Genomic DNA, 13055 nt, shown 5'->3' with positions numbered 1-13055 from the left:
CTCTTTTTAGAATTATAAGTAAAAAAGAGTCTTTTATTTGTAATAATATACGCCGTAGTCCCCCCGTCTACACAGAAATTTAGATCTAATTTAATACTGTTTTCTGCTTATATTTCATAAATCCTTTCTACTAACTAATCTATATTAAGGTTAGTATTGTTTATATCTTTATTCTTAGAAGAGATAATAAATACCTGATCCATATCCATCAAATCCTGTGTGAAAGGATTAGGACGGTCTGGAAGAGGAAACGGCGGAGGGAGAACGTCTTTACAAATAACGCCGGCCTCTTCGTCTTTATCATCGTCTTCCTATTCTTTTTCCTTTTCTTTTTCCTACGGCTAATCCTGCTACTAATTCTATTAATCTAATATTATATTAACCGTAGCAGACTCGTTATTCTCCTCTTCCGAAGACGTATCTAGGGCGTGCTGCTCCTTTGCCTTTAGTACGAGACTTATTATACGCTTCTCTCTTCGAGAGAGACGCGTATTTCCTCCTTTCTTTTCCTTATCCTTTCGAGAGGACTAGGATTTATTTACCCTATTCTGGGTATTTTTCCTTAATCCTGAATTATCCTTTATTACCTAGTTCTTAGGTGCTTTTTTAGGATAAAGGAAATAGCAGTTAGTCGGCGTATAGTCAGGCTTCTTATAGTTCTTATAGAATAAACCCTTGGTTTTCTTCCAGGGTTTCTTATTCTTCTATAACTTCGAACCTTATATAAGGAGGGTATTCGGTGGCTAATCGACCTTTCTTAAAGCGTCTATTAATTCCGCTATTAACTTATCTAGTGTATAACTAGTAATATCGTGACGGAGAGCTTGAGTTATTTGCCCTATTATGGATTCGTACCTCTTATCGAGACTATTAAGAATCCAGGTAAAGACCACCTTATCAGAAAAGGATATACCTCTTTGATTTAAGGTAAGCAGTCTCTCTTGTATTTTATATAAATACGCTTCGAGATTAGGGAATTCCGAAGGCGAGAGGTTAAAAAAAGAAGTTAGGACGATATAGTCGGCCTGGAATCCCTTTGCTTTATATAAATCCTTTAGTTTATCCTACACTTTTAAACCTTCGTTTATTTCTTGAACCTGGCTTAAGGGACCGTCTAAAAGAGCAGAGAGTATATCTCTAGCTGCCTTTAGAGACCCCTCCTTCTATTTCATAAAAGGATTTGCTGGAAGGGGCTTATAGCGTCTTTAATATATTTTCCTTTGCGAGCGAAGTGACCGTGCATTCCTGTAGTCTAGTTTTAATAGTCTGTGCTGCCCTGGAGCTTCCGGACCGAAATTTCTTTGCCAGTCTCTTATTAAGCCATTTTTAAGCAGTAAAACGCCATTTTTTATTATTTATTTAGGTTAGAATTAACTGAGTTATTTAACGATTTGTTTTTATTATTTTTATTTATTTTCCTTTATTCCTTTTTTCTTTATTACGTTATCGATAAAGGACAGAAACAAAGAATACTAAGCTAAAGGTCTGATTCTGATTAGCCTAGCTTCGAAAAGTGGGTCTAAAGTGGGTCTAAACGGTGAAGCTATTTATAAATCTCGTGGCGCGAAGAAAAGCGATGCTTATACTAAGCGAATAACAGGATTTCCACAGGCGGACTTTTTACTAAAAGCTTATATACCACGTTATAATATCCTGGTATTATAGGCAGCGCGGTAGGTTAAGTGGCTTAGTTATTATAGCTATTATTCGTGAAGCAGTTATAAGAGCCTTTATGTTTAATCCACGTATTCGTTATCCTTTTTCTTCTTTTTCAAAAAGTCCCTTTATAAACAAAGGAACAGTATATCCGACTATAACAAAGAGTCTTATTCAGATTATATGGTTTTTCCGGAATAGGAATAAAGAGCTGGCCTCTTAGCTCGACTCTTGGCGACCGTATTAGGAAGAATAAAGAGCTTTAAACCGTGGTATCGGAACGAACGGTTCGAATCGATTAGCTGTCTTCGGGAGATAAAGGGATTTCGTACGGTCGGAGATAAGGATCTGCGACCGGGGGGGGATAAAGGGATGGCCTAAAAAGGCAGAAACGGCCTAAAAAGGCAGGAGTCTTTTTAGTATTTCGAATAGAGTAAAAGGGTAAAAAAGAGTAGATTTCCTTCTTTACTAACCCGGGCTTATAACCTTTTAATAGATTGGGCTACGAGTAGTAGGCTGTACGCGCGGAAAAGAGAAAAATCAAGCAAATAGCTATTGAATTCGTAGATCCGTAGGATTACTGCTTGTTTTACTTATATGTCAAAACGTGTGTGTATAGAACTAACTTCTAGGATTTCTTCCTGGATCCGGGGCTGCCAAAAGACCCTAAAAGATTGGGTGGCGACTGTTACGTTAATAGCCTACGCGACGGTTATCACGCCACGTTATTTGCTTAAGTAATAACTAAGATATCGTATTTACGATACCTAGTATATTTATATTATTATTATTATTATGATTATTACTTATTATAAGTATAATATTAATAGATAGGACTAAACGGCGGATTCTAACCGTCTTCTAACTTAATAGCGTGGTCCTACCTATAATATAGCGGGAGGCGACTAGCCTCGACGATATTAAAAACGTTTATAAAATCTTAATACTATTCGGGTAAAAAGGACTCGGGTAACTTCGGGAGGGTATTAGGGGTAACGTCCTTTAAGGGGATATTAGGGTTAGGCGAAACGGAATCAGAACGGGTAAGGGGCGAAACAGAATCGGAATAGGCGGCTAGGTCGGGATCGGGAATAGTAATATAGCCTATGTAGAGGGTATCTCCTTAGGGGGCTATTACTAAATTAACTAATCGAATAATTACGCGGGCGCGTTTTCTTTTTTTTTAATTTCTTTAGGGCTTTAGACTATCCCTCTCTTATTAGTAGCTAATCTAAAGTCTTCTTTATCGATACGAAAATTATAAAGGCGGTTAGCCTAATCGATATAAGGGTTATAGGTAGTTAAGTAGGGGATACTAAGAAGGACTTAGGACCCTTTAGTAAGGTCGATAATACGGAATAAAGTACGATATATACGAGTACGGCCTTAGTTATCGGTGGCCTTAATAAATAAAGTGATAGAACCATAGGTGTCTTTCTTGACTTTAGAAAGTCCCTAATTTAGACGTTCTAGGGGGCTAGTTAGGTTAATACCTGGAGGCAGGGCGTGGCGGTTAATAAGGTTAATACTGGCTCTATAATCTATGGATACGAGATATTATTTCTAACTTTTACCTAGCCGCACTAAGAGATTAGTCTTAAGGGTCCTAGTTTCTAGGGACGGCGAGCCAGGTAAGGACTAATCCTAGGGGGCTGCTAGCGGGTTATTAGCTTAAACCTAACTAACGACTTATTTCTTCGAATTAATAGGCTAATTATTAGGATTAGACTAAGGCGGGGGGCAAGTGGCGGCTAGGCGGAGTATATATATTATATAGTCGATAATTACTATTACCGGGCGTGTTAGAACTAGGGGTATTAGCGGGAGACGAATTAGCTAACTTAGGGTATATAGACTTATAATAACCGAACTAATAATAATAATAATATTCGACTTCTAAGATAGGCTAGCGTTTAGTAGAGTCTTAGGCCTAACTCTCCGTAAACGGGATAGTAAGAGGACCACTAGAGGGCGGAATAGAAGCAGAGGCAGATACGGCGGCTACTAAGGCGGAGGAGGATAAAGCGGCGGGGGCGGAGGCAGAGGGCTAAGAGGATCGGGAGCCATTAGCGGTGGCTATTCCTTTACGGAAAGCTAGACGATAGGCTCATAGACGGCTAGAGGTAGGCGAGTCGACCATAATTAACCGGGATAAGTTAAGTTCGGCTTAAGAAGCTAAAACGTTAACGTGCTTATAGTCCTAAGGGGGGCTACTAATAATAATCTAATCGCGAAGGGGCTTTTATAGCTTTATAAGAATAAGCTATATACGCTATTTATCGGGGAACTTTAAGGAAACTGTATTAAATAAAGAGTCTAGTCGATTAAGGAACTGGCTATAGGATTAGTTAGGGCGTTATATAGACGAATCCGAAAAGAGCTATTCCGTAATAGATATCTTACGAGTATCGTGGTCTATTAGCTAGCTATTAAGGAAATTACGAATATCGACCTATTAAGCAGGCTTCCCCCCTTTTATAGGGTTATAGGCTCTCCGCTAATAGGCACGCCACCTAGACTTTATTAAAGGCGGTAGATAGCCGCTAGTATAATAAACCTTTTACCTCTTAGTAATAAAGTAACGATAATCTAGATTAAACCTTTTTTATAGCTCCTTTATAAAGGTCTAAAACAAATTATAAGACTTACTATCCTACTTCGGCTAGGGGTAGTTAACTCTAGCCTAATTATTATACTCGCGCCGCGGCGAAGACGAACGCCCTTAACTCGGCGGTAAAAAAGAGTCTTAACAGCGATAACGCTTCCGGCGGTCGGCTAGTAGATAGTCGTTAACTAGGTCTTCCCTATATTATAGACGACGTAGCCTTTTTTCCCGTCTTTCTTAAGCTTTTCGGTTACCGATATATAATAGGATAGCTTTTAATTATTTATCGGTAAGCTTTTTAGGGAGAGTATCCTCCTACTAAGGGTTATAATACCCGACTAAATAATTAAGTAGGACCTAAGCTCGCGGCCTAGGGTTAGCCGGGGGTAAGGAAGTCTCTTTTCCTTTCCCTTTTAGACTTCTTAATAATAGGTTAGAATACTTAATTAGGAGAGGGTAAGCCGCTTTTAAGGACTCCCCCTAAGTATAATAAACGGGTATAGGCTAAAACCGTTCTGCTAAATAATACAAGGATAGTATAGTAGTAATAGTAACGGGACTAGGAGTGCCTAGGGGCTATGTATTAGGAGGTAAAGGACGGGAGGCTATTATAACGGCGTTACCGTTAGATTCTTCGGGGTCGGAGGGCGGGTCACTAAGTCCAGGGCTCTTAGGTTCTGGTTTAGGACTAGGAGGAGGATAGCTTCTAGGGCCTATATTATAATAGAAGGCGAGTTCCTACTAGGAGGGTAACTAATAAGGTGCTTAATCAAAGTCTGCTAATAGCTTCCGATAGTTATTATACCCGTGTAGAAGGGGAGAATAAATAAAATATTATAGGATTTAAGTAAGGAGTAAAGGAAGCTATTATAAGACGAATATAGAGGCCTACTAGTAGACTAAGGGAGGGGGTATTATACTAAGATTATTCGTTTAGTTCTTTTAAGAAGATATAGGTATAGAGGTCCTTACTTATAGACCTCTGGGTGCTACCTAATAGGAAGGTATTAGTTATATAATCTCCTCTTAGAGTAACTAAGGGACCTTCGTAAATAAGGTAGCCTTACTATAAAGGCTACTACCCCCTCTATATACTCTAAGCTAGCTTTCGTATTCTAAATACACGATAAGCCTTCTCTAAATATAAAGCTACCTAGTAGTTAACACGTAAGCCTCTAGAACCTCTTTACGAGAGGCCTTTATAGCTTACGCGATAAGCTCGTACTAAACACTAGTAGGAAGCCCAGAGCCTTATAACACGAATTAACAAGACCTCTTTATGCCTCTTATACCCCGTTACTAACTCGCTACTAGTACGAAACTTATAGGCTTTTATACTAGAAAGCCTATAACGTTTTGTCCGTAGCGGCTTTAAAGCCGACTATATGCTTTATTAACGGCGCGCGTGTGATTGTCTTAGTTGGTTTTATACGCCTCCTATATGCCCTAGGGCTAACCCTGCGGGCCTACTACGGGCGACTTATATATACGCTTCCTAGGGTTTAAAGCTCCTAAGCTTCCCTTACTCTTTAGATAGCTATAGGTAGAGCTAACGCAGGCTACGTGCCTACGCAGAACGCTTATATAATAGCGTAAGAGGCTGCTTTTATATCGTGGAAGAGACGCCGTGTATTTTACTTACGCGCTTAGGGGTAGCGCGATACCGTCTTCTTATTTTCTATAGTAGGGCGACTAACTCCCCCGTGGCACCTGTTAACGACTAGCGAAGCCGGGCGGAAGGTGCGTCTAACGGGCCCCCTACTTAACCCTTATCGTATATACTAAGGTAGATAAGGGCCCCCTAGAATAGGATCCGAGTAGCGTAAAAAAGGAAAAGGGGTTCCTGTTTTATATACGCCTCTAGCCGGATTCGAACCGACCCGGTCACCTTAACCGTGTGCCAGGTATACTACTACTATACTATAAAGGCGTAGTTAGAATATACTACTTTAGATATTGGATTATTAAGACTAAGAGACTACCGACGATCTCGTGTAATATAACGAGAAGACCCCGGGAAAACTTAAGATAAACCACTAAGTCGATGCTATTATAAGATAAGGATACGCGGCACTACGATTTTAGGAACGACCTATAAATAGCGCTTTAGGATAAGGCTATTATAATTACTTAAATAGGTGAATAGAAGAGATAAATAATAATAAAGTTAGGATTCCTAGCTAGAATATATTCTATAATAGTTACCGTACCTTGGGTGGAGCCTACATAGTTACTCCTACCTGCTCTATAATCTGGGTATACCTGCTATATTAGAATTATACTTATAGTTTATTATTTTAGTAATAATAAAGCGTCGCGTACACGCTTTTAAGTCTATAGGCTTTATAGATAGCTAGGCGATACAATTATTTATAAGTTATTTATAAGCCCTTTAACGATAGTTTAAAGGCGGAACGTTAAGGGTTCTATAAAGCTTTGTTTACACTCCATCACGATAATTTAGGATTTTAGGAAGATTAATCTTTATGTTTATAGTTAGCTCTGGCTTTAAGTTGTCTATAAAAGGCCCTATAGTAGGATAGCGGTATAGTCTGGACGCGGATAATAGCTTATAAGCTAGAAGCCTAGTATAGGCTATTGAGCTATTCGTAGCCGGATACTATCCCGGGCTAAGTTATCTCTTTTACGGCCATGTCCAGAGGATAGGGGTTAGGCCGGGAGAGGGTTTTTACGGGGGTACCCGGTTAACTATATCGCTCCTAGGGGTATAGGCTTTACAAGAGGGGGCGTGATTTCGCAGATATATTTTATTAGAGTTAGGAATAGTCTAGGTAGGAGGAGACGATAAATCTTAGTAGTTTAGTTATATAGGAGATTTAATAAGGTTGCTATATACAAAAATAGATAGCCAAGTCACCTCCGGGACTAATACTATCTGGACCGACTTAGTATAGTATAATAAGGAGGACTACTAGCGGATACATTATGCCCTTAAAAATAGTTTCGAAGGGATACTCTACGGTTCTTAGGAGATAGACTCTGGTTATCTATAAAAAGGATAGGTGAAGCTAAACTCCTAACTTAGAGGTTCAGCGAATTATTTAACTATTAAGTTCGACCTATAAGTTTATCCTGTTCTTAACTATCTTATAACGTCTCTTTACTATTTACACGAAAATCCCCTGACACGGTGTATATAATCCGGAAAACACCGGATCTTCTGGCTAATTAAATTATAACTCTAGTAGGTCGCCGCGATATTATATTTAGGTCGTGAGCACCTATAGAAATTTCTCCTTTCCCTCTTTTTACTCCTTAGATTTAGATAATTTAATTACTTGGCCTTGCTTTATAAATAACTTATAACCAGCCGATTATATCTATTTATAATTTCGGGTATAGAATAGCGAGTCCTATTCCTATTATAAACTAGCCAATAGAGTATAATGCTTAACAAAATTACTATATATTGATTTATATAGCTTTATTAAATCCGTTCTATACTTATTTTATATGCCTATATAAGATTCTATATAGCTTACTTATATAGACGTATCCTATATTATTCTAATAGATTCCTAGTTCCTAAACCTAACTAAAGTATCTCTATATAAGGCCTTTATTATTCTATCTATAATTATATTAGATCTTAGAATACACGTAACTCTAATCGTCTTAATCTAATATAGCTCCTGTAGCTAGCTATTATAGTATTAACGTATCTTAAATAGGTACGTATTTAGCGTGACAACTTTGGCTCTAACTGAATATGTCATTTATGTTATTTCCCTTGGAGACGTTTCCCTCCAAGCGACAAGTACCTTATAGACAGGTGTAATATTGGGATTCTCATGTAATGCAAGGCAAGACTGTATTATGTCGCTCTATCAGGATCGAGCTCTATCCATTGGCAATGCGCCGACTCTTCTGCTGTATCCCAAACGCCGACGTCAAGTAGTCGCCTGACCGCTACTTATTAGCATAGGCGAACACCTCATCATACACTGTACAGGAATCGATGTGTTGTGTTGTACAGTTGAGAACTCCCGGCATGCATCGCAAAGCCCCTGTAATATCACAGAGAGTGCTCTTTTTCCGTTGGCGGCATCCAAACATCTAATTGACGCAATAGCCTTTGATATAAAAATAGCATGCACCCGCTCTGGATGAATGTCCAGACACCGCGTGGGCCCACCCCTCTGAACCAACCACCTACTCCCTCAGTCCGGTAGATCACCTTGAGGCCCTGGATGACTGATGACGTTTGTAGGTTGACGGCGCCCGGCCGGGGGGTGTGCGTTGACGGAGACGAGGTGGAAATATTACGCTTTTGCGCATTGGGACTGGTGGCCTTGGCGGCCTTGGCACCCGTCGTTTGGCCTAGGCCAGTCGCTCCATTATCCATATTGACTTGAGTCTGTAGCCTTGTCTTGACGACGTCCAGGGGACATGTCATGACGCCGGCTAGGCCTCCGGCGAGACCCCCCGTGAGCAGCTCCAACGGCATGCCGACATCCCTACTCTCCTTGTACTGCTGAGCCCAGGCCAGGAACTGTTCCCAGAACATGAACTGCAGGGCCGAGAAAGGTAGGTCCCGGTAGAGGGTAGCTTTGTAGCCATAAAAAAGCGCCGACGGGCCCTCCAGGCGAACGATTGTCCTGGCGGCATCCAGAGTTCCTTTGTAGTTATAACCAGACTCGAAGTACGGGTTGTTGTATCGGCCCTGTAGTTGCATTCGCGTCTTGAGAACCTCGGATGGGACGTACACAATAGATGCAGTGAGGTCTCCGATGAACCCTAGCCATGCCCGGGGGTCAGTGCGGCGCCCCAAAAGGAAAAAAAAAAAAAAAAGAAAGAAGGAAAAAGAAAAAAGCAAGCAATCAAATGTACCGCATGTGTAAACCCACCAGCGGAGAGGTACGCCAAGTGCTGCTGCAGCCCGCGGTCAATGAGGAATCGTTTGCTCCATTCGTAAGTCCCAAAGAAGAGCATCGTCCCGGGAAACGAGCCACCCAATGCGGGTAGCCAACCGCCGTAAAGGCCCCTCCCAATTCCTTCTTGCCTCCATATTCTGTAATATGAGGAGCCCAGATTAACGTATTTAGGCGGAACGTGCGGATCACCCTGCTGTCGGGTCTTAACGGTGTCGAGGGAGTGCATCAACATGTCGCCCGTGGAGCCTCCTATGCCGCCGGCAATCATCGCCTGCCAGGGTAGTGTCAGATGTTAAAGGCAACATTCGCAGGGATCGCATCCGAAGGAATCCATACGTGGAGGTAGGGTGGGCGGCTTTCCTCGCCTAGGTCTCCTTCCAATCCCATGGCCTGGCTGGTCGAGTGCCCGCTGAATCCAATGTCCGTGACAAACTCGGCTCCAACACCATGACTACCACCTCGGTAAGCCGACGACGTGTTGGTAGCCGTATGCCGGGTCGTGATCGATTCCGAAGATGACACCGCAGGTGTGAGGGAAAAGAATTCGGAAAGACGATCAGGGACTGACATGAACCCGCAATCCCCCGAGGCCAGGAACGGCTCCTCAAAGCGGCTTGGAAAGGACGTGGCCGAGAACGACAAAGATTGGGGTATATGGCGGACGCCTGATATATGAAAGGGGCGGCAAGGGACAGGCCAGGTCTGGACGTCGCGTTGGTTGTTTGCTGGAATCAATATGCATTTAGCAGTCGGTAAGTCGACAAGGGAAATACAAGAGAAAAAGGGAAAAAATAAATAAAAGAAAATTAGCTAGAGTTACCAAGGTACATCATGATCTGCACTCCGACTCCTAGCACGTGGTCTGTGCATATTATGGAATTGGGGGATTTACCTTGCAGTACCGTAAGAACTCAACTAACTGAACTTTGAGCTAAGGGCCCATTTTCCCCATATATTCCCGAAGCCAACCAATAGGATTATGGGTCTTTCGATAAGGTACTCAGACGCTAGCATCAACTAGATGCCAGGTATGATCTTGACGTGGCACGATTGGTAGATCATGGTTTTAGTTCAAAGTTCAGTTAGTTGAGTTCTTACGGTAGTTACTAAATCGGAGTGATAACGGCAAGCATTTCTGCCTAAGGTCTCCGATAAGGCCGATAGGCTATAATCATTGTATAAACAGCGTGTATAAAATTTTTAGTAGTTATATTATAATACTAATAAGATACGAAGAAGAAACTTATATTTAGGTCTAGTTCGAAGATTTTAAAAAGTTTCTAGAGCAGTTTAATATTTATACCGGGTACACTATATTATATAAACAGTATACGCTAAATTAGTAGTATATCTACTGATTTAATTAGATCTGTAGAATTATCTAAGTGGCTAAAAGTCTCTGCCCTTAATTATAAAAGAAAAAGCTTATATCTAATCTAGAAGAGGATAGATAACCTATTCTATATCTGCTTTCTCTAACTAAATAATTACTTAATAATTACTTGGTTTAAGCTATGTATTGGCGTCAGCTATATATATTCTGTATCTATATCTTACTCTATATTAATAACTATTTTACTTTTTTAGGATTTATCTTCTAGATCTTCTAATTACTCCCCTAAGTACTCCTATACCTTATTTATATAGGCTTATCCCTATATATTTATTACTATAGCCTATTGTCCATAACTAAATAATTTATGACTATATAGGGCTTTTATTAGTCTATCTGCAACTATTTCCATGCTTATAATATAGTTTACTTTACTCTAAGGTATCTACTACGCTGTTTATAAGTATTATGTACATTCATATACTATATCCGCGTATTTAGCGTCGCTATCTCGGCTACTATAAGACGTATTATTTAACTATTATCGTAGCGTATCTTTAAGTACGGCTTATTAAATATCACGGTTATTAGCTCTAAAAGCCTGTTAATAAAAGTTTCTTGCTACGCTCTATCTACTAATAATAATAGCTCTGTCTCCATTATTAATATTATCGCCGTTACTTATGTATGATATCGCTAAGGAAATACGTCCCTGTATAGCCAGCTCAGGGATGCCTAACTGTTTTTTTTAATCTATAACTTATCTACTAAGGAGGCGTGAGTAAAGACCTTAATAGAGTTTCCTTCTTCTAGCTCCAGGATATAGTCCTACCATATACGTCCTATAGTATATTTCACCTTTCCTATATAGTTCTCTTCAGGGTGACCATGATTTTATCTATATAGAATAATATAATCAGACTATAATATATTAAGTAGTGAGACTCATACTATACTATGTTAAATTTATCTTTTAATTGTATTTTCGTAATATACTTGAATTATAATAGTAGCGACTTTCGTAGCTCGAGTAGAGCCTTCTCTAATAATAGTAGTTAACCTAGGACTATAGTGCTTAGCAAATATAGTATAAATATATTATACTATAGGAGTGTATAGATCATGGCATTAATAATATCGTGCTACATTAAAGACAAATCGAATAGGGCAGCGATTGTTATTAAGAATCGGAATAAGAGACTAGCTAGAGTGGTTATACATTATCAGTTATGTTTTGTCTAGGGGACTTTAGTAGCTTTAAGAAACGTGTTAAGGAACTAGAACGGGCCCCAGGGTAAACTATAGTGATATACGATATCTCTAGTTATACTCTATAACGATTAAGGTACATAGTCGGACCGAGGGTCGCGCACGGACCACTAATCGGAACCTATCTTATAATATATATTAAGGTATATAGTTTAATCCCTTAAGTTAAAGTCTTAGTATATAGTTAGCGCTTAGTTAACGAGAATATAACGATTACTCTACGATCTTAAGTTATTAAGCCTTTCCTATAATATCTTTTCCTTAACTAAAGTGTACGGACGTTCCGTTTCGTTATAATTCTTTAACTTCTATACCTTTAAAGTAATTAGGCCGAAGATACTACTAAGCAGGACTCACGGAAGGAGCGTCCCTATAGGGGAAGCTAGTAAAGCGGGCGCCGGGCAGGAGGCGCCTGTTATACCTAAACCGATAATAATAATACCCGAGTGGGGACTAGATTAAAATAGGCAGTCCATAGATACGTTATATATACTGGGTCCTAAAGATAGCGGTCCGTAGGTCGATCGGCGGTCTATCGCCGACTCCTCGTCGATATAAAAGATCTTAATCGCGGTATTCTCGTAATACCTCTAGTAATTAAGCTTACTAAATAACTAGTACCCTAGCGCGATTATAAAAAACGGCTAGTATATAGTTATAAGCTAATTAGGTAGTTATTTATAGTTATACTGAATAACGGCGAAGCCCTTACTATGCAGAACGGCTTCGCGTAGGGCTAAAACAAATAACTAATAGGCTAGCCGAAGGGAGGGTCAGGCTCGTCACGGGTTCGTATCTAGAGCTAAAGGGTCCCGAGGAGACGGTCGCCGGGCCTCTAGATGGGCCGGCAGTGGTCCGATCAGGGGAACGAATAGCTATAAATAGGCAGGCGGGCCTATAGTTAGCTCTTCTGGATCGTCTAGATATCCTAAAAGGGAAGGATAATATAAATTATGATTATAATAGGTAATAGGTAACCATCGTGAAAGATAAAACAAAAAAGCTAGCTAGATATAGTGGGTCTATTCCGAAGAATAACCGGAAATGGGTCTATTCCGAAGAATAACTGGAAATAAGACTAGATCCCTGGGACCGCTTACGTGGTCACGTGATATCTATAACGTCTAGACCCTAAACACGGGTCTACCCCTCTATAATCGGCCCTAAATTATTAAGCCACGCCTTATAGTCTTAGTAATTTCTAAATAAACATAATAGTAACTATCCTAAACATATCTTTATTACCCTAATCAGGGCATCCATAAGCAGCCTATATGGTAATAGCTTCCGTATCTTT

General features: G+C 40.1%; 1 protein-coding gene and 1 non-coding gene across 2 annotated transcripts; both read right to left on the bottom strand.

The window, feature by feature from the left end:
* Positions 1–6116: 6116 nt before the first annotated feature.
* On the bottom strand, positions 6117–6191 carry ACRALDRAFT_t28. The gene has a single exon. It is a non-coding gene; the product is annotated as a tRNA-Val (tRNA).
* Positions 6192–8297: 2106 nt separating this feature from the next.
* On the bottom strand, positions 8298–9543 carry ACRALDRAFT_1025841 (uncharacterized protein; the record flags this gene model as incomplete). Its single annotated transcript, XM_071014770.1, has 3 exons — positions 8298–9019; positions 9130–9427; positions 9493–9543. The coding sequence occupies 3 exons, from the start codon at positions 9541–9543 to the stop codon at positions 8298–8300; spliced, it is 1071 nt and encodes a 356-aa protein (XP_070880211.1).
* Positions 9544–13055: the final 3512 nt, after the last annotated feature.

Source organism: Sodiomyces alcalophilus (genome assembly GCF_042370955.1).
Source record: "Sodiomyces alcalophilus JCM 7366 unplaced genomic scaffold ACRALscaffold_1, whole genome shotgun sequence".
Taxonomy (NCBI): domain Eukaryota; kingdom Fungi; phylum Ascomycota; class Sordariomycetes; order Glomerellales; family Plectosphaerellaceae; genus Sodiomyces; species Sodiomyces alcalophilus.
Note: the sequence above shows the minus strand (reverse complement) of the source record. Positions and strands in the feature narration are given on the sequence as shown.